Below are 22,085 nucleotides of genomic sequence, written 5' to 3'. Positions count from 1 at the left end.
TGATCCAGTCTAATTTTAGTGGCTTCTAAGGAGCATCCAAATACGTTTCTGGATAATTTTGTCTCATAAACAGCCAGCTCCTAGTGCGGACATTCATCTGTATTGTTTCAACCAGTAAATGGCACAGAGCGCTTTATGGTATCTTCCCTTTGCCTTTCAGTCATCCTGTTTCATAGTTTCCTTTACACCCCTTTCAAGTTTCAAAAAAGCAAATATGAAACATTTTTCAACCTTACTTCTCGGGCAAGAATTATTGATGTTAGAAGGGGGGAAAAATACGCCTTCAACTATTAAGATTTCTGAGTTTTTGAGTGATCGTATTTGAAAACTCAAGTGGTCGTACAAACAACTATTTATTTATTTACTTATTTATTTATTTATTTATTTATTTATTTATTTATTTATTTATTTATTTATTTATTTATTTTTGCACTGATCCATGGCCATGCCTCATAAGGTTTGGGAAAGTTTTTCAACTCTAACTGCACTATGTGGAAAGAGAAAAAAAAAAAAAAAAACACAGTAAAAAAAAAAAAAAACCCTCAACACAGGTTTAAAATGGTTAGAGGACCCCTTTTAAAGAGAGAAAAGAGAGAAATCCACTGCAAGCAAAGTGCCAATCCTTTGCTCTATCTGCATTCCCTGCTTAGGGACCTCTCTGCATCCACTGTCTCTTCTCAGGCAGGGGGTGATGACTTCGGGGATTGTTCTGGGTCTTGTTTCTGCTGAGTCACTATATTTTGCATCTCTGTCCCCAGGTGCTACTCAGCACAAAAGTTAAAGGAGCAATCGGGAACGCTTCGCGCCTGTGTGCTGAGCAGAGGACACCATTAGCCCCGAGAAGCTCCGCTGCTCGGCTCGTCCCTCCTTGCCCGGGAAGTGCAGCTTCCAGGGAGGGACGGGAGCGAGCCTGCTGGGCCCGGGAAGCCCCCAGCGCCGCAGCCGCTGGCCGAGCCGGCTCTTGAATGCAGAGCTGCCCCGGCGCCCGGCTGGCTCAGCCCGATGCAGGAGCCTCCCCGCGGGCTCGGGACCCAGACCGCCCCCGAGGCAGCTCCGGAGTTACTTTCCCTCTTGCAGGAGACCGAGACAGACCGATGGTGATGGGCGGTGCTGTGGGCTCGCGCCGGTGTCTCCCCGTCGTGTGACATGCCCTAGCCGGGGTCCTAGCCGGGTCCCTGCGGACCACGAAGGGTGCGTGGCGGCCTCGGGATGAGCCGGCGCACCCCCCCGCGCTGGCACCTCTCGCTGCCCCTCCGCGCGTGATGTAACATCAGACGTACCCTGCACTGGGAAGTCAAGACACACGAGCGCTCGCCGGCGCTCAGCCCTCGCTCGCGCTCGCGCTCGCGCTCTCCCTCCCCGTGTCTCACGCGCGCATCCCTCCACCTTCCACATCCTGCTCCAGGCAGGAGGAGGCGGACCGGCCGGGCTCCTCGAGCCGAAGCATCTCCAGTGACATTTGTAAATGACGCCGCGCGGGTCGGGGCCGCGAGCCGCCGCCGCCGCCGCCGCCGGGCCGAGGGCGCCGCGGAGCAGTCTGCAACGCGGGCTTCCTCCCCGGGCGACCACGATGTCCGAGTTCGTCCTCGCCGTCCTCACGGTCTCGGGATTACTGCCTGTCGCCAAGGTGCTGCCTGTGGGAGCCGACCGAGGTAAGGGCACACCTGGCTCTTGGCTCCCCCGTCGCCGCCTCGGCTCTCCGGCTGGGCGATGCCGGTGGCGGAGCGAGCGCGAAACTTCGGCGCTGGGGGCCCCTGGGCTCTGGCTGGCGGGGGTGGGGGAGAGGGGCGGCGGGCCACGTCCCAGCCCGGTGCCCCCCCCCCCGCGCCTCCCCGGACCTGGTCCCCGCGAGGTCCCCACTGGGACCCCTTGGACTTGCCCGCGCAAGCCAAGCGCTGCAGACGCTGGGATGAGGATGGGCTTTTCCGAGACTTCGCGGCTCCGCGCTGCTGCGGGCTCCCCGCCCCGGCGGTGTGTGCCCTGCGCTCCCCTCGCGGGGAGCCCCCGACCTGCGGCGCCCAGGCCCTGGGGACCCCTCCCGGGCGCGCGCCCCAGCCCCAGCCCCAGCCCCAGGCCAGGCTTCCAGGGAGCTGCTGGCCTCAGGCACCTGCTGGAACTTGACTTTTTTTGATTCCCAAGGTCTGTGGCCCGGCTCACGGTACCAAGAGACGTTTACCCACCCCTGGCGTCTTGCAGTTGCTTGGTTGTCTGGTTTTTCTTTTTTTTTTTCTTTTTCCCCCCCAAATACTTGATGGGTGGAAGAAGTTGGAGTGGGAACGCGTATGGGGAGCAGAGGAGAGAGGAGGTGGGAATGTTAATACACCTAGATCGTGTAAACTTTTGATCTGGAAACCCAGGAATCCCTGTGCAAGTTTGACAATCTTTGACAACAGTTGCACGGGTGAATAAAGGGGGGGGGGGGGAGAAAAAAAGACAAATGAATATTTGGGCTGCCGGCATTGGAATGGTTAACTCCCTAGAGTAAAATCAGGAGTATCTTAGATCTAGGTGTGTGTGTGTGTGTGTGTGTGTGTGTTCACACTGACTGATAACATTTTGGTTTGCTGCTGTTGTCAATGATGTTTAGTTAGAAAAAAAAGAGAGAAGTAACAAAGATAGCAAGGATCCTGGATCTCAGTGTCAAGTAAATAGGCAAAATATTGCATTGGGAGATTTAGTGACTGCGTTCATATGAAGCGAATTATGAATTGACTAAAAATTATTGCTTCATTATAGGAAAGAACAGGAGAATGAATTGTAGTGTTTCTATCCAACCTGCTGTTGGCAACCAGATTACAGGCTTTACAATGTGCTCACACATTTCCTTTACCAGTAGTGAGACTGATATTAGTTCCTTTAGAAAATCTGACATTTACTGAGTGATCATCTTTTAAACATATCATTGCCACCTAACCATATAGCTTCTAAACTTGTCTTAACTTGCCTTGAAGTTGGTGTGGAATAGTCGAACACTATACTGATATAATGGAAGCACATAGCTCTAACTTGAAATGATGATGTCTTTGATCTGGAACAATCAGCTCTCAACCTTTCTTAGGAAGAATCTTTGAAGTTGGACCGGAGCAGATGAGCAGAATGAAGCTTTTCAGCCCTGTGAGCTAGCCAAATATAATGGCACTGCAGACTCCTGCTATTGGGCTTTTTCTGAGTCCCCGGTCTCTGCAAATTTGACCTTATCTGGAGCTAAGTCCTTAGTGATTTTGGATGTGTTTACGAGGGAGAGAGTTGTTACTGCAATGATTAGAATGAATACCTGAAGAGAATTATATATAAAAAGTTGAACATATAGACCTCCAATTTTCTCCTGAGATAGAAAACTAAATATCGCAAAGGATTGCGATTTGGTGCAAATTTAGTTCCATGAGGAAGAGGAACATCCTAAGATATAAACAGGGCATATGGGAAAGGATTGTTACTTTTTCCTAGAACTGAAATAGTGTCATATATCACCATGTCAGGATAAAAAGTACTATTATAAGATAGTACAAGTAAAAATAGTTGTAGACCAACACTTTGTCACTATTATATATATTTAACAAAACTTGCCTAACTGTCAGAGAGGAGCTCACATTATCAAAAGTAAAAAGGGTGGGTCCTGTTTGGGGGGAAAAAAAAAGGTGGGGGGGGGGGAAGAAATCATGTTTAAAGTTAAAAAAGAAAGTGCTGCTGCATTATGACAAACTTTCCTCAGTGAAATGCTGAAACAGACGATATGGGAATATAAACTCAAGAAAGAGGTTAATGAGATGTAGCTTTCTGCACAGGCTTATGTCAATTGTCCTTGAAGAATAAAATAGGCATGTGAATTACACAGGTGTGTTTTGTAGTGCAGGAGCTAGCTTCATGCCAGAAAATGAGAAATCACTTTCAGGTTCTCCAAATATATCTTGGGTAATGGGTGTCTTCTTAAACTGTAGGAAATAGCTAGAAATGGTTGTATTATTACCTTCTACCTGTGTTGCTCTTTGTTTTGTAAGTTTATGAGCATAAACTCCATTTTTTTTAAAACGAAGAGTACTTTAACATATATGCTTGTGTTGAATCTACACATATTCACTTGTCCTTCTAATTCCACATTGTTTATTTTCTTGGTTTATATTGATTTTGATACAGAGTTAAGCTAATGTACATGTCAGTTCTTATTAGATTTCTTCACATCTAAAAAAGGAAACATCTTTGTAACTCTTAACAGCAAAACGTGAAGGATAAATCATATTCACTTAGGATCAACCAATGTGTCATATAACAATGTCATATCATATCAAAGTATTGCTTGATAAGGATTAAGACTTAAAAGGAAGTGTATTTTAAATTGTCAAATTTTCTGAAAATAAAGGGGATTGAGAAACCTAAAACTAATCTCTTTTAAGTTCCTGAGTCTGATAAGATGGGGAAACATATTTTCAAATAATCAAAGTTCATGTTGTTATAGCCAGTTAAATATATACGTCTATGAAGCCATCTAAAAATGGCAATCATGTGTATGTCAAAATTTTAATCTTCCTCCCCTCAAAGAAGAATGAACTGCAATCCGCGTTTCTTTGTATTCCACAAACGTGAAGTTTTGTTTTGAAGAAGTCTTTGTAATCTTCAAGATTTCTTCTTTCTCTTTTCTCAAGCTTAAATTAAAACTGGTAAGAATGGAAGGAGACAGTGGAAGCAAAGAACAATTTCAGTGTGTTAAGAGAAAGAATGTGAGTCGCAGTGAACAGAGTAAGTGAGGGAAAGAAAAGGGGGGGGGACCCCAAATGATAAATTTAGGAAAAGACTAAATCCAAATTAGTATTTCCTAAAGAAGAGGTGAAAGTATCTTTAGACAAAATAATACTTCTAAAAAATAATTATCTTCTTCTCATTTCCTAACGAATATCCTCTGAAAATGCTTGCAGTATTAAAATAAAGAAACTTCTGTCGGTGTGAGGGTGGATATAATTAAACCCTGAAGAATGGGGAGATACATGCAAATATTACAGAAAATTCAAGTGTTAAGAATGCTAGGATTATTAAGATGGAAGTGATTTTTTTTTTTAAAGTGGAAGTGAAGGAAGTCTATCTTCTTAGAAAGAGTGGGGGGATGAGTGATATGGTGAACATATTCTTAACTATGGTAATACTTTCTAAATACTACTTGTCATTCACGGTGGAGACATGCAGAAATTTTTTGTTTGCAAGTGTATTGGTTCCAGGACATTAATTTCTTACTATTTGCCTTGTCATTTTCTTTTCAGAGCCTTGGGTATACCAAAAAGATAGGCTCCATTTAAAGTTACCTGGACTGAATATGGTTTGGTCTTCTACAGTCATTGCAATGGTGAGGGGTCTCTGTATCTTCCCCCCATTCTATATATTACTATGATCGATTTGTTTTCATGATTCCACTATTAATTTTTACATCTTATATGAAACGTGCACTTCCCTTTCTTCAATTCCTTCCTAGTAATAGGGATTTGGGATAGTAAAAAGTACCAGCCAGATGTATTGAAAGATTTCTCTATCTTCTGTGGCTGTCTGTCAAAACAATTCTTGTACAAAGGAAACACTTGTCTTCATTTTAGATAGATGCATTCAAAGAAAGTAGAATTAATGCTAAAAGTTAAACATGATTATACCAACATGATGTCATTAAACTAATTTAGCAATGAGCGCAACCCACTTACTATATACATAATATAAATTATATAACATATATATTTAAAATCTTCTTTAAAGATCATATATGTGTATCTTCTTTAAAATGCCTGCCTTGGCACAAACATCCTTTAAAAACGTCATTCTAGGGACGCCTGGGTGGCTCAGCAGTTGAGCACCTGCCTTGGCCCAGGGCATGATCCCAGAGTCCCGGGATCTATTCCCACATCAGGGCTCACTGCATGGAGCCTGCTTTTCCCTCTGCCTGTGTCTCTGCCTCTCTCTCTGTCTCTCAAGAATAAATAAATAAAAATCTTTAAAAAAATTAGAAGATAAAAACATCACTCTAGTCTGAAAATCGGAGATAGATATTTTTATGTGAAACTTTTTTTTCCAAATTCCAGAAAATATGTCTTTGTGATATTGCCTCCTTGAAAAATGAAAATATGAAATGGAAAAACTTTAAGAGTTATTTTTCAACTCTTAACGTAAAATATTCTAATGATGAATTTCCACATTACTAACAAAGTCTGGCAGTGGAGGAGATATAAATGTTAAAATGGATTTGTTTTTGAAATACCTATAATTATGATGCCCTCCATGCTTATAATTTGAAACAATGTTTTTAGTAGCTGGAATGCTAAACAAAACTAAAGTTAAAGGTTGAGTACTTAGAGTTAACCAGAATACATATTGGACCAAACTTCTATCAGGAAATAGTCATGTTTATTCTGGCAGTTCAAAAACTACCTAGAAGAAGAAATCTGGGTCCCCATACTTAAACTAAGAATAATGACAAAAAACTACCTTGATGCAGAGAGATTACAAAGAGCGAAGTGTTTTGTTGTTTGTTTTTTGGTGCGGAAAGAAGGACACAATCAGATAGAAAAGTGGCAGGATACTTTTCAGTCCTCTTTTTTACATTTCACGATGCTTATTCTCCAAATTTAACCTATATATAAAAACCCATTACCTAGATGCATAAGGATGATATTGCCACATACCAATCACAAATCTAATGGCCTACACGCTTTAGGGGACATTTTCCAGTTGTTTTATTTAGGATGGAGATCTTTAGAGCTTGTTAGTTCCTTGGGGTGATAAAAAAAAAAAGGTTCTATTATTTAAATATTATATACAAAACTATGAACATATCTCTAAAAATTAGAGTTTTTAAAGTTATTTTCGGATTAACCCATGTGTGCCAATGAGTGTACCTACCTCACTTGCTTACGGAAAGAATTGTGCTTGCCATAATATTTAATCACTGTTCTCACTATTTTGTGCTGTCTCATTTGAATAAAATATCAGTTTCTCCAAGTACATCTGAACCCTCTGTGTTATAGAAAGAGGAATAAAGTCTTCAGAAGATTTTGCAACTCATCAGAATGAGTAAGCTTAGACCTCCAAAGTTTGTTTTTATATATATATATATATAAATTATATATATAATAAATATATATACATATTTCTATTAGGTTTTTCTGCTATAAGCTGCCTCCACAATTTTAGATCTTTATTTCCTCCTCATAAATGATTTGGTGGCCTCCTTTCCCCCCCACTCCCAGCATAACTACAAGGCCAAGTTAGAAAATATGTATTATTTATTGCTCTGTTCTGAATTCAGTGATACCAAAAATATAGTTTCTGTCTCTCTCTCTCTCATTCCATCCTATTGATTTAGGCTATCTTTATACAAACCCAATTATTTTGACTGAGCTTCCTGACTAAACTAATTGATGAAACTGACTCGTAACTAAATGGGAATCCAAGTTTTAGATAGTAGCCAGTCAGATGTGGTAAAATAGTAGAACTGATCTTGCATTAAAAGCCTAAAGTTGAATTTTATGGAAAAATAACAATAACAATATATTCCCTAAAAGGCTTATGCATGACACTTACCTTCTATACTTTGTAGAGTCAGTAATGTGTACCTTTGCCAGTATCCCTGTCATAATAGGGGTATTCTAAAACCCTATTAGAATGCAAATAAATATATGCTCTGAATTCATTCATACTCAGATAATTCGTTTATTGAATGAAATTAGAAATTTATTTTTTATTGGTTTTATTAACTGAATTTATTTTTCTTATTATGTAAAATATTTTTAAAAATTAAAATATATTCCTAAATATTGTTTCAAAGTTAAGACTTTATTTCGACACAGGATATAGAGTAGAAATCATTCCAATGATAAAATGGACAACAGGATTTAGTGTGTTTATAAATATGACTATAATAACTTTTCTTATGCAATCATATTAACTTAGTTTCAGTCTGCAGTTAGATGTCCAAATATGGTTAAAAAATGCAATGGTGTAGTTAAATAAATGGACCCATTCATTTGCTGTTGATTTCCTGGTAGGTCGGGTTCCTATAGGTATCACCTTGGCAAAAGGCTAATAATGCTTACGTTGATAATGATATGTTACTTACGTTGTTCAATAACTCTGCCCTCATATTTGTTGAATGATATATTTGGGGTTTCTCAAATATTCCAGGATAGTGGTAGATATGCAACACTTGTCCAAGGTGTCTTTACCTATAGAAACAATGAAAAGTAATTTTGATTAATATATTCTTACTGTACAGTCATCTGTTTAATCTCATTTTTCTCAAATATAATCATGTACATGAAAGTTTCCATTATACATGACTAATATTATAACTATATCCTTTATAGAAAATGAGTTGAGAAAGTACCTTTTTATATGAGATTTCTTCTAACTTTATTAAGTAAGAGAAAAAAGAAAAAAAATTGAAGAAGATAGAGCCTGTTGCCTTGCTAAGATGCCGGCATTACATTTTATCTCACAATGCATTCTTATTAACAGTCAGACATCTCTTCCTGAGATGCGTGCACCTCATTGTCCTGGCTGGCTTAGCCTTCAGACCAAAGACAGGTATTGTTGAAACACGACCTCATTTTACTCGAAAGAATGCGTTTCTTCTTTAGGTAAGATCAAGGTACCACAGATCGTCTCTTGTTTTATTCTTACAATCAATAGGACATTCCTTCCTAACTTTTCCACATTGCATTGACATCCTTCAAGACTTCCAAGACAGCTTAACTTTAGAAATATGAATACATAATTCCTTAAGAATTTTTCTACCGCTGAGTTTTTCTTTAATGACAATTTATCATCTTAGCCCTTCTTAAAATGAAAAAAGATAGCTAAAAATGGGAATGGGGAGAAGAGGAGAAGTGAAACTTAGTTATGGTTGCTTGCTTTGAGTGTTCCAAGGGTATTTTAAGATATTTGTGAGAAAGAAAAACTGTGGATATAAAGCTTATAACAGAAATGGGTTTATAATGGTCTGTTTTCTTTAAAAAATTAGGATATATGAGGAGAAGGACAAAGATGCTGAAAGAGTGCATTGATAGTAAGGATTTATTGGAACTTCCACACAGACTAAGTAACTGAGGCAATTAGGAACCTCAGACTTTTGCTAAAACGTACATTCTAGAAATTTTAAAAAGATTTGGTTTTTAGAATATCTAAGACCTTGTGTGCATTTCCTAAAGCTTTTAATGGTATATTTTATTGGCATGAAAATGTTAAAATAGCAAGTATGCTTTATTAAAATATTCCACTTTATTCAACTCTATTAATTTTTAAGGCATTTTCTCATAATTAAGCTCTTGAAAGTACAGTGATAACGATGCCAGCTCATGGGTGAGATTTTTGCCTTATCAGGTGAAAATATTATGATCATACCTACTGGGCATTCATATTTCTCAGATTGCGTTTAAAAAAAACAACAACTAAGATTTAGAGATAGAATTACTAACTCAGAATTCAGGCCCTTTTGCTGAGTCCTGGTATTGTTGTTACTTAACAAAAAGGCTAGCAGTTCACCAGCACCATGTTGATGGTGTGTAATGCTAGTGGCATACAAATCTTACTTGGGGGAAGATATGTTGATTTAATCCAACATTGGCTAACATTAAGAATAGATAGAAATTAGAATTTAAACATTCTGGATTTGTCCACCCTTGAATATAGTTCTTTCCCCTACTAGGATTTGCTTTCTTCCTATTTGTGCTTGTTAAGGATATTGTCTACTATTTTGAAATTAATCCCGATAGGGATAAGAACCAAATCCTTAGCCCTTTTCCCACTCTTCTTGCTTGCTATCATTGTTGGGAGAACATAAAGTTCTGGAGAGCATGAGGGTTTTCTCTTACGTGTGTTTTAATCTGAATGCCTGTGAAAACACCACTAGAGTATTACAGAAAACCAATCTAACCAACTCCATAAAAGAGGCATAGTGGTGTCCCCTATACCTTCCCTGAGAGCATGGAAGGTAACATATTGAAGACACATTATATCCTGTATTGCACTATAAAACCAGAAATCCCTTACATTCTCAGGACACTTTCTTTTTTTTTTTTTTTTTTTTTTTTAGTTTCTTTTTTCTCCTACTGAAATCACATGATTCTCAAAAGCAATCCATGTGGCAGGTGGTCATTCACTTATATATCCACTCATTTAACAAAGTAGAACAAATATGTGGTGGGTAGTGTTCTAGATATTGGGAATGAGGCAACTGAGCAAGTTAGACAATGTACCTGGTTTGATTTAGCTTACATTTTAGTGTAGGAAGAGACAGTCAGCAAACAAACAATATTTTGTTCTAAGAAGAAACACAAAATAATGTAATCAAGAGAGTGATGGGTGGTTGTAATCACAGAAGGCCTTTTGAGAAGGATGACCTATTTGCTGAGACAGCAGACAATGAAAGGGAACAAGTATGAGTAGTTCTGAAGGAGAAGCTTTCCATGCAAACCCTTGAGAAGGAGTCAAGAATTTGGTATTTTAGAGAGAGAAAGGAAGTCTGTGTGTTTGATATGAACTGTGTGTGTTTGGGAAAGAGGACAAGTAGGAAAGGGCATATTTATGATAAAGCCAGAACATGTCAGACAGGACCATGCAGATCAAAGTGAGACATTTGGGTTTTCTTATTACAACAAGCAGCATTTGGATGTTTAATCAGAGATGACAGGACACAACTTAATTTTTTAGAGTTCATGCTTATTGCTGCTGAATGAAGGAGGATAAGAGGGATACAGTAATCCAGTTAAAGTGTTGTCACAATTGTCCTGGAGAGAGATGTTGGTGGCTTACATGAGGAGATGACAGTGTAGATGAGGACCAGGCAGAGGAGCAATTCATATCTTGAATTTAGGAAGATTTTCTATAACATTGAATACAGCACCAGTCAACATATTGAGAGGATAAGGCATAAAATCAGCCTCAAACTATTGTCTTTGAAGGTAAAGGTTAACACGGAAGGTTATTTAAAGATGAATGCATTCCTTTTTGCAGCACCTTTTATTAAGTTTCATGAAACATGTTTCTCAGCGTAAAGCATGTGATGGTCTCATGTGGACCATGCAGTTTTGCTTGCCTCACTACCTTTCCCTTATATTTCAGAATTACTAATACCATCTTCCCCATTACCCCATATTTTCCCACACCATGCCTGCAGAAAGGAATTAGTAGAGTCGGATTCATAGTATTCTTCAGGGGTTGAGTTAAAATAATGCACTTAGTGATATTCCAAGCACTAGTAAATATGACAGTGATTGTTTCTTTTCTGTTATTTCTACTAATCTAAATGAATATATAACAGCAGAAGGGATAGGCCTTGCCCCATGTGATGAAGATGCATTTGTGCAATTTTTTTTCTTGAAATCCCCAGAGTTTTCAAGGAAGAACCCATTTTCATTGTCCCCAAATTCTTGACATGATTGAGAAGAATTTGTGCTGATAGTCAAGTTCCCACTAATGGATGTTTGATTAAAGGAAAGAAATTATTAAGGGAACCGCTATGGGCCATACTCATTACCCTGCCTGGAAATTCCCAGAAAGCTGTAGAAAGGAATGGGGTTAGTGACAGTAAGTAGTGGAAAATCTACTGGGTAAGCATTTATGGCCTAGTGGGTATTTTTCTTTGTCAATCAGGGCCCTTGGATTATTCTGTGTTTATCCACACAGTCATTGAATAACTGTTACAGTAACTACTATGTACCATTCAGTGTGATTTATAGACTAGAGAAAGAAACAAGGAAACAACAAAAACCAGGACAAGCAATGAAACACTAGTTTAACAATTGTACAAGTTTGGATTTTCAGGGAGGGATTGCTTATGGCTACAAAACAAACTCATTTGGGTCTATTGAGTTCTTGTTGGGTCAAGAAAGGAGAAAGAGTTAAGAGAAAGAGAGAAAGGTATTGTAAAAGTGATGGAAAAGGAAAAAAATATCAGAGCCCAGAGGTTTGTGAGAATAAAGAAAGGAAATACAGTGTTTGAAGGAAATACTGTTAATATGAAACTGAGTGAATTACTCTGCACCCTGAGTTATTTAAAGATTGTTTCAGGATTTGATTCTATTGATTTTTTTTTTTTTGTTCTTTTCCTTTTTCGCCTCTCTTTCCTGTTACCTACCTTGAGAAGAAGTCAAAGATTGGTTTTAAAATATCATATTCAAATCTGCATTCCAAAGTATGAGATTAACCCCCCAAATACTCTCACCCAGTTTCTTTTTCAGTTATACAGGTCATCTAGAGCCAGAAAAGGAACTGGGAGTAATCAACCTTTTTGACACTATTTACCTTATGTTTCTCGCAGCAGCACTGTGGGGGAAATACTTCATTCAGAGAAATTACCTTGGAAAAACCACGTAATCATTACATAGAATGTTGAAAAAAGATAACTTGCTTTCTTAGTTTCCAAACACGATACATCTTTCGATTAAAGAAGGGAAGACAGGGCAGCCTGGGTGGCTCAGTGGTTTAGCCCCACCTTCATTCAGTCCAGGGCCTGATCCTGGAGACTGGGATCGAGTCCCACGTCGGGCTCCCTGCTTCTCCCTCTGCCTGTGTGTGTGCCTCTCTCTCTCTCTCCCTCTCTGTGTCTCTCATGAATAAATAAATAAAATCTTTAAAAAAAAAAAAAAAAGGAAGGGAATACCTATACTAAAGACATTAGGTTAAAATAAAGAGAACCAAAGCTTTGGCATTTAAAGTTTTAGAAATAAGGTATTGAAACAACAACAACAAAATATTGAAACAAAAGATCCCATCCAATTTATTTGTTTTGTAAATAGCTTGCATGCAGGTTTGTAGACATTTGCTAAATGCATGGGCAGAAATCGAATTTATGTATGATTTTAAGTTCAGTCGATTTTTTATTCCCATTGTCAAAATCCCCTTTAATAATTTGACCCCAGAATTTCAGTAGTAAAATCAACATTTTGCCTAGAAATAAGTTAAATATGAAATAAACACCAAAATTTTATTGAATTTTCGAGAGACTGAACCAAATGAAATTTGAGGCTGAAAGATTTTGCATTAATATTTAATTTGGGACTCACCGTAATTTGTTTGCTGTGTACTTTAGCAGAGGGGTGCCAAAAAGTTTGGAAAGAAATTAATCTGAGTAATTGAAAACAGCAGGAAGGGGAAGGGTTACTTGTATATTTGTGAGTATGAGGCATGATTTATGCTCCCTGACTAGAACTCTGCTCACATCACACGGAGGTCTGTTGAAGGGCTTTTTTTCCCTCCTTTCATAAGGAAAGCACTATGGGAAAAAGTTCAAAATGAGTATAAGGGAGTTATTTATATTTTAGGTAAAGTAAAAAATAATTACTGACTGCATGCTTAGAATAAAAGGCATTGGGCAGGAAATGTTGTGACCCCTTGGAACAGACTTAAACCTGCTATAAAGAGCCAAGGAAAATAAACAAAGCTTTTATTCAGATAACAGTTAAGCTGGCGAGACACCTGAAAAAATCTAGCAATAGCAGGAAAATCACTTAAGTCAAAAATAAACTTTCAGAGATTGAAGCTACTTGAGTTCACCAAGATTTAGAGATGAATGCCAAAGAGGATTAGTAAAACTCTTTTTCGTGTGAAATGCAGCAGTAATAGCTCTATCGCCAAGTCTCAAACTCTCGCTTGAAAGTCACCATGTGAGTATTGAACTCAATATACAATAATAACATTTTCTTAAAAGGCAGGAAATCGTATAAAGAAACCTGAAGCAGCAATCCTGCCCTCTTCTCTCCCTTCTGCAGGTGAGAGCAAATGATAGGCCACATTTCTTCTATAGTTACATAGAAATAGATCACCTATGGCTTCTGAAATCTCTACTCAGAGAAAAGGCTGCTGAGACCTCATTGCACATCATGCTAAGTAATGGCACTCAGACATATTTGACTGAACTTTATGAATTAAAGGGCAAGATATAGAGTGAGTTTTACAAATACAAATACATACAGCACCCGGGCTAGTCAGAAGGTGCCCCGGGTCACATGTCAATTAGAGAACCCCACACTGTCCAAAGGAGCAGCTGATCTTTAGCTGGAGCAAATTGTGTATTGGGTGAATGTGAGCCAAGGGTTGGCAGACCTTTAAATAGTTTAAGAGTGGCTCAGAATCTGGATTTTTACACACAATGCCTTAAGTTTTAAATATTGCCCCATCAAGATGAAAAGCAAAACACACACACACACACACACAACAACAACAACAACAACAAAAATGTTGTAGGGGCCAAAAACACAAATTGATGAATCGAACACCCAAGCTGAAAGCCTGCAACCTACGATGGAGTCCTGCAGTTGTAGGCATCAGCATTGGGTTGGACTGAGTCACAGTGAAAAAACATTTTACAAAAAAAAAAAAAAAAAAGACATTTTACTAGGTGTATTGCAAACAAAAGGTGGCCTTGGAAAGCTGAGCATAATGCCTTGAAATTTGGAGTGCATAATTGTTATGGGTCATGGCTTTGGGAGGAAGGATACCAAAGATGAGTTTCAACGGTCCTACATCTATGTCTTCAAAGCTTCCTCTCTCCGTTGAGACAAAAAGGCAGAATCAGAGGAGAGGATGTGGACTGAAAAGAAAAGAAGAGAGTAAAAGGGAGAAGAAAAATATAGTGGAGCGAAGATGGCAGAGATATGATCCCAATGGGTAGACAAATTCTTATTCACACACAGGTGGGATGACATGTAGATTTGTGTTTCATCCTCTCTTTTCTTTGGCAAAGCTGTGAGTTACCAAGAGCCAAGTGTGTATTCTATTTCAATGCATTGTCTTTAGATTTCATACCTATGTTGACAAAAGAATTAGTATATCTAAACTAAGTATTTGAATCAGTTTTTTAAATGAAACTTTTTATTTTGAAATAATTTTAGATCAGACTTGGCAGGTGAGGCCATGGGCCTATAGGGATTTTGTATCTTGCCTTTTGGATGGGTAGTGAATAGAAAAGCATATGCCAGAGATAGTGAATGGGTTTGATCTTTTGGACAAATCTTGACTGATTGGTAGTTATTCAGGTTGCTGTATTAAAAGAGATTCTAGGGACGCCTGGGTGGCTCAGAGGTTGAGCGTCTACTTTCAGCTCACGGCATGATTCTGGAGTCCCTAGATCTGGTCCCGCATTGGGCTCTCTACATGGAGCCTGCTTCTCCCTCTGCCTGTCTCTGCCTATGTCTCTAATGAATAAATAAATAAAATCTTAAAAAAAAAGAAAGAGATTCTATAATTGAGTTTGGATTTTTTAGTAAAGGGCACAGTCATGAGTTGGTGATATTTCCAATAATCAAGTCAGAAGACATGTAGGGTGTTAATATCTGGCCCACTTAGCATTTCTGGTTTAGTTAGCACAATAGAAGCACAGTTTGAATGTCTTGTAATTAAAAAAGATAGTTCCTGCCCATGATTCATGGGTAAGATGAACCAGTGAACCAATGGGTAAAATTCCAGCTAATGAAAAATAGCTTTGCATAAAAACAAGTGTCTAGAATCTTCTCAAAAGGCCTAGGCTCTCCACTTTTTCAATGTATGCAGTTTTTAATTTTCTTCCTTAAAAGTGCCCCTATGAACATCATATTGCTAGAGTTTGTTTTTAAGCCTTTCTGGTGATTGATGAGGTCTTGTTCTTCCTGATAATTTCCAGTTTCTCCTCACTTCGAGCTGCAATTTTTTTCCTCCTCACTGTAGGATCCTCCCCCCCCACCTGCCAAAAGAGCCAAATACAACCTCACTCTCCAAAGGCTCTGATTCATGTTAGGTGCTTGGATATATCCAGTTTTAATGGCATATTGTCTAAAAAAACATAGATGTGAGATTATTGATCCAACCATCAGTTTAGGTTCTGATAATAGCTCTAGGAAGGTAGTGAGAAACAGAACTAGTTGGAAAGCAATGCAACACCCATATTGAATTTTTAACAACTTAATACATTTTAGGAAATGATCCATCTGAAAGGCATTATGGCTTGCTGAGAAAAGCTGTACACTGGGAACCGGGAGAAGTGGGCTCAATTCCCAGCTCTGCATCTGACTCACTCTTTGTCCTTGGGCAAGTCACTTAGCCTCTCTCTGTGTCTACTTCCTGCATGGTAAAATAAGGAGAATAATGCATAAAGACTCCCACCTCACCAAGATGTGTCGAAGCTGTATTCTGTAACCACTGAAGGATCTTTCTTCCCCCTGCTGGCTAATGGCAAACTTATTTTTATTAGCATCTAGTTTGATTGAATTTTGCAAAAAAGAGCATGGAGCTACAACTAATTTGAAAGAATCCTTTAATCCTTTAAATTACACTGGAGTTTTATTGCGGTACATATTGTTTTGTGTTAATATACTCAATGCTAGGAGGAGGACCTGTAGATCCTGTTGCCTCAGTGTACTTGAGTGTCAACGATGTAGGCTTGTTCTGAGCACTGCAGAGCCCATTAGAAAAATAGAAGAGGAAATCCTGGAGAGAAGAGGCTTACATATAAGAAACATTTAGATAATGTTACCTAGAAATATTTATTCAAAAATACTATTGTTAGGGTTAGAGTATAGACAGCAAGGAAATCAATATAGGCTGAAAAATCACAGAGCAATGTCTTGGAATGCATTGAATAAATGCCTCTCATCCCGTGACATCTTCTCTGATTCCTCCAACAAAAATCATTTCCTTCATTTACCATCCTCTTTGATCTTGCTGGCTTATTTACATTTCTCCAATTTTCCCTTAAATGTATTTTATAGTTTTTTTATTTTTTTTTTCATTTTAAATACTAGGTAATCATAGATCATTTTATCTCTTTGCTATTTTGTCTCTCATTTATACTGAACAGTATCCCATCTTATTTTCCATGACCTCTATCTTTCGAAATGATTCTGCCAATTATAGAATATCTTGCATTCTGAATGTGTTTTATTTCCTTGTTATTTTATTTATATTTGTCCTGTATCACCAATGTTTTCTATAAATTGTATATTAGATCTACAGGCTAGATTAGATTCCAATCGAATATTTCTGGACAGAATATTTCTTATGTGGTATTAGGTATGCATATACATAGTAGAATTAATAATGCAAACAATAAGACAGAAACTGTTCTATAGCTTTGGCTTCGCTGCAATGCTCAGCAGTGTTATTGTGTACTCCTGTATAAGAAAAGATTGTACTTATTAGCTCTTATCTTTGATAATTCTTTATCTCTTCAAATCTCAGTTTCCTTAATAGATAAAATACAATGATATCTACCATAAAGTCTTGATGTTTTGAGAAAATCCATATAAAGTGTCCTTTTATAGTTGGTAATCAATGCAAGTTTATTGGTACTGGTAGTAGTAATAATGGCTAGTTTTGTAATGTATCCTGTCATATGATCTTGTATGATGAAAATGCTTAAGAATGACATTCATTCTATGAGCAGAAAGCAATACTGTTCATCCCAGGATTCCCATTGTAACAGATGAATGTTTCCTGTCGGTTGGGTGGTTGATTATTTTAATATGTCCCCATGTGGTGTGATATAACCGGAAGACACAATTTTAAATCCTTCTAGCAGGTTATAAATATTCCAATAAACAAAGTTAAAACTTTATCCACAGGTAAAAGACTCACTCTCTAAAAACTCTCCAAATTCTTTGTCCCAAGATCATCTTGTACTTTCTACCACTCCAATATAAGGAGAGAAAAGTACATACAGATCCAGGAGCCTACACTTGAGTTCTTCCCTGTAATTGAAGCAGCAACAACAACAACAAAAACCCCACAAAAACTAAAACAAACAAAACAAAACAAAACAAAAAACCACATTGGGGTTGAGATTAGGAGATTAAGTTTTGAAGTCAGTCATTTTGGATTCCAGTTCAAGCTTTATCACATTGTCTGTGTCACATTGCTCAGGATATATAATCTCTTTGAAACTCTTCTGCTTATTTGCAAAAAAGCTCAAAGAAATACAAGATAGGATTAGATATATATAAACCACCAACTCACAATCACTGCTAGTTACTATTATGTTTTATTACTATCTACATACGTTTGCTGCCTGTCTTTGGCAGTTAATAACTCTGAGAAGCAAGGGAAATTATGGTAGGCAAGACCAGGACTGTTGCAGAGTCTGCAAAAGGACGAGGCGGAGGAGGTAGGGGGGGGAGTGACATCCACATCTCACTCTGCTTACTAAGCTTGTGCCCTAGTCTGGGCTTACATTTGACCAGAGGCGATTCCTTTTTCTAATTAGCACAAAGATGTCATGTAGACTATTCCGTCCTAGATGGGAACCTTCTAAACCTAAGGAATTGCAAGTACAAAGTTAGCGAGGAGCAAGAGAACTGACCTTAAATAAGTAGTTCTGTAGTTTACTATGGTTAATTCAAGAACTCCTGAATAGTAAGATGTGCAGAAAATGTTGTTCTTTATAACTCAGTGGATCTAAGATGGGCGTTTTAAAGTCATCTCTAAAAGAAATAATCTAAAATCTAAATAGGGGCACCTGGGTGTTCCAGTTGGTTAAGCATCGGACTCTTGGTTTTGTCTCAGGTTGTGATCTCAGGGTCATGAGATTGAGCTCTGGTTGGGCTCCTCACTCAGCACGCGTTCCCTTCTCTTGGGTTTCTCTCTCCCTCTTTCCCCTCTCCCCACACCACCCCCAACTGCTCATTCTCTCTCTCAAAAAAATAAATGAATCTTTAAAAAATAAAAAAATGAAATTTCTAGAGATAGTTAATGAACTACTTTATAATAGGGGAAACGAGACTTGCAAGGAATAAATTTCACTAGAATTCTCATATTCTCTTCTGACGTTAGTCTCTAGAAATAGAATTTATTTTTTCTTCAAATAGTTTAAAATGAAAATTTGACTACATTGAAATAGCTATTCCCACAACTTGCTGACTTATTGGTAGTGCTTCAAGTCATGACTTTGTGTTAATGCTGGGTGTCCTGTGGGGATACCCTTGCTATATTTTCTCTGGAAGTAGGAAGAATAATTTATTGGTAATCTAGGATATTTTTCTGACCTTGGTGGTAGTACTAAAATGGCATTTTTTTTTTGCTTTTATAGATTAACAACAAAAATTTTCCAAGGTTTTATTATTTATTTTTACCCATATAAAGCTTTTGCATTTGCCTTAAAAAATAAATAGGTGGGGGCAGGAGGAACATCTGTTGTTTCTTTTATGCTCCACAAGTATTACTGTACTTTTTGAAAAACACTGATTTTTTTTCCCCCAGAAAGAATGATGTGACTGTATAATACCAAGTAAATGTTTAATGCCTCTAAGTGATAAATTTACATAAAGGGTAGTTTGCTTTCTTAACAGAGTGTGTGCGCCAAAGATTTTCTGTCAGAAAATCAGAACGAAGACAAAAATCAAGGCTTAGCTTTGTGTCTTTTAATACGACACATATCATTCTATACAGCTTTTGAAAACGACTGAACCAGATATCATTTTTGAATGTTAACACCGTACTTTTCTGATGCTATTATTTTCTCTTTGGATAGGGGGACTGCGAGGAATGCATGATAGGCATGTTTTACTTCTCAGTAGGAAGAGCTACTCTTTACACAAAATAATCCGAAAAATTTTTAAGTATGCTTATTCATTATTTTTGTCTTTTTAAAACCAAAACTACTAAATTTTGCTTTCCTACAAAGCGATAAAAACTAATAGTTGTAGGCAAAATATGTACACTGTTGATCTTGGGTTTCCTTTACTAAAGGAACATTATTTGTTAGAGTAAGCCAATAGTTGAAGATTTCTTGTATCTGATTGGTTTATAGATACTATGAAAATTGTCTTTCCAAAACGGTAGAAGATGCCCTCCTAAAATAAGCACTGCTTATAGTAGTAACACAGAACTGCTCTAGAGACTGTCCAAGTTATACTATTTTAATCTTGCTATTATATTTTCTACATGGTGAATTCAAGCTTGGCTCTAATATTATAGAAATAGGAGCAAAAAGACATTAAAACATTTCTAGGGTGTTAAAGTGAGTTAACATCATAACCACCAACTGTCAGCAAGCTTTGGGGAACCAGCAGGGATCCATGTTTATCCCACATAATGGATGTGTGGTCACGGATCTCATTAAGCAATAACAATCTTTGGGAAATGGTTGTTTCCTACCAAAGTCCACTCTAAATGTACTCTTTCCTAGTCCACTGAGGTTCATGCTGCTTATAAGGTCATCATGCTCTTTTTTTTTTTTTTGAATTATTTTAAGCTTGTTTCGTTTTGTAACACAAGAATCCTGTCACGTGAAAATTGAGATATTTGTCTCTCAAAAATCCATTGAAAAGGAGACCAGTGCTTGAGACTCACCAGGAAAGTTCTTGGGTAAGCACAGTGTCTGTGATAAATTGTTCTGAGGTAATGAAGGAGACACCCACCACTTGACAAACTGAGTAATTTTCACCTGGAGTCAGTTGGGGGAAATATGCAAATGATCTAACTCCAGTGACCTTGGCAAATACATTCTACATGCCTGTTTTAGCCAAAATCTGTAACTGAAAATATAGTTACTAGATCTCAGTTCCATGGAGCAATGTGGGCATCCATAGGTTGTTTTTGTCCCTTTAAAAATAATTAATTCATCCTGTTAATTGATACAAAAATGCACTAAAGGTAAAGGGAGTATTTGAAAAAGAAAACAAACTGTGTATATATCCCAACCACTTGGTACTCAAAGAAAAAGTGTTGAATGTCCAAGAATCCTCATTCAGCCTTGTCAGATTTTAGTTCATTAATACTTTACTCCTTTAGATTCTCATATAGCCTGTGTTTCAAATGGAAGCAATTACAGGAAATGAGAACAGTGGTGCCATGAAGTAATCATTAAAATGGGAAGGACTCTAAAAATGTGAATTGTATTTTCATTCATTGATGGATTTTTTTTTTTCTCCCAAAAGGAGCATAGTAGTCAGTGGCATTTGCAACCCATGCTCTAGTGAATTTATTTTTTTGTTAATTATTAAATATCTATTGATAAATTACTTGCAAATTACACTTCTAGCAGAGGGTATGAAGAGACAGACCATATTGCTTCTTATTTTCCAGCTAACATTAAATCTAGGATTACTCTTTCACATGGAATTGAAGATGAATAATAGATTATTTGAGAAAAAATAATTTAGAATGAGAGTCTCTAAAATCATAGGAAATATTCACTTCAGAGAACATATCTATTTTATATTTGTTTATAGAAAGGTCCTGTGAATTAATTTTTATATTTGAACCATCTCTTTTTTTTTCTTTTTAAAGGACTGATATTTGGTTTTCAGAAACAGAATATATTAGAAAACTCTTTGAAAAAAAAAAAAACTCTTTGGAACCATTAAGACATATTTGTGATCTAAAGTTCTTGAAGTGTAATACTTTGGTCTAAAAATTATAATAGTAGAATGAGGCAAAGAATTTAGGAACCTAATCTGTTTTTATTAAAATATATATCTTTAATTATTATTTATGCATCTTTTTATAAACCTTATTGAATGGTATTATTTTACTTTAGCCCAGAAAATATTGTAAAATAAAAGTAAGTGTTAATACTTTAATACATATCAAGATTTCTTTCTTTCTCTCTTTTTCTCTCCTGCTCATCTTTGCACAGAATTAATCAATTATGTGAATCAACTTAATCAGAAAAAGACATTTGTTTACATTTAGGACATCTGACTATTGTAATTAAGGCAAAATATATAACAGTTAAATATAAAGTTTTGTATTAACTTTATAATATATTTTTTATGCTAACATGTATGTATTCCGTTATTTCATGATTTCAGCTGAATTAGAGTTTATATATATATATATATATATATATATATATATATATACAATCAATTTTTAAGAAGAACACAGTAAAACTGCTTAGTAGTAAATACATATCAGAAATAATATAATTTTTACCTTTGGAAATATCTTATTACTACTAGTTTCTTCAAGGGTTTATTACAATTAATTATTAAACTCTAGAATTGTCTTAGCATGCTATGAAAAATGATCCAGGATTTGAGAATGAGATGCAGGGAGGTGAAAGGCAGCTTGCACTACGCAATGGTGTATTCTAAGTGACAAAAAATGAAAGGTATTAAATTCTGGTATATTTTGTATAATAATGGCAT

At 37.2% G+C, this 22,085-nt stretch overlaps 1 protein-coding gene across 1 annotated transcript in view; it reads left to right on the top strand.

Moving 5' to 3' along the window:
• The first annotated feature begins 767 nt into the window (after positions 1 to 767).
• The window catches only part of LRP1B (LDL receptor related protein 1B), a 1,812,620-nt gene continuing 1,791,302 nt past the window's right edge, over positions 768 to 22,085 (top strand). The window contains exon 1 of the mRNA XM_072757648.1: positions 768 to 1,652. Coding sequence (XP_072613749.1) covers positions 1,466 to 1,652 — 187 coding nt within the window. The 5' untranslated portion in view covers positions 768 to 1,465. The remainder of the gene's footprint in view (positions 1,653 to 22,085) is intronic.

This window comes from Vulpes vulpes, chromosome 5 (assembly GCF_048418805.1).
Source record: "Vulpes vulpes isolate BD-2025 chromosome 5, VulVul3, whole genome shotgun sequence".
Taxonomy (NCBI): Eukaryota; Metazoa; Chordata; class Mammalia; order Carnivora; family Canidae; genus Vulpes; species Vulpes vulpes.
Note: the sequence above shows the minus strand (reverse complement) of the source record. Positions and strands in the feature narration are given on the sequence as shown.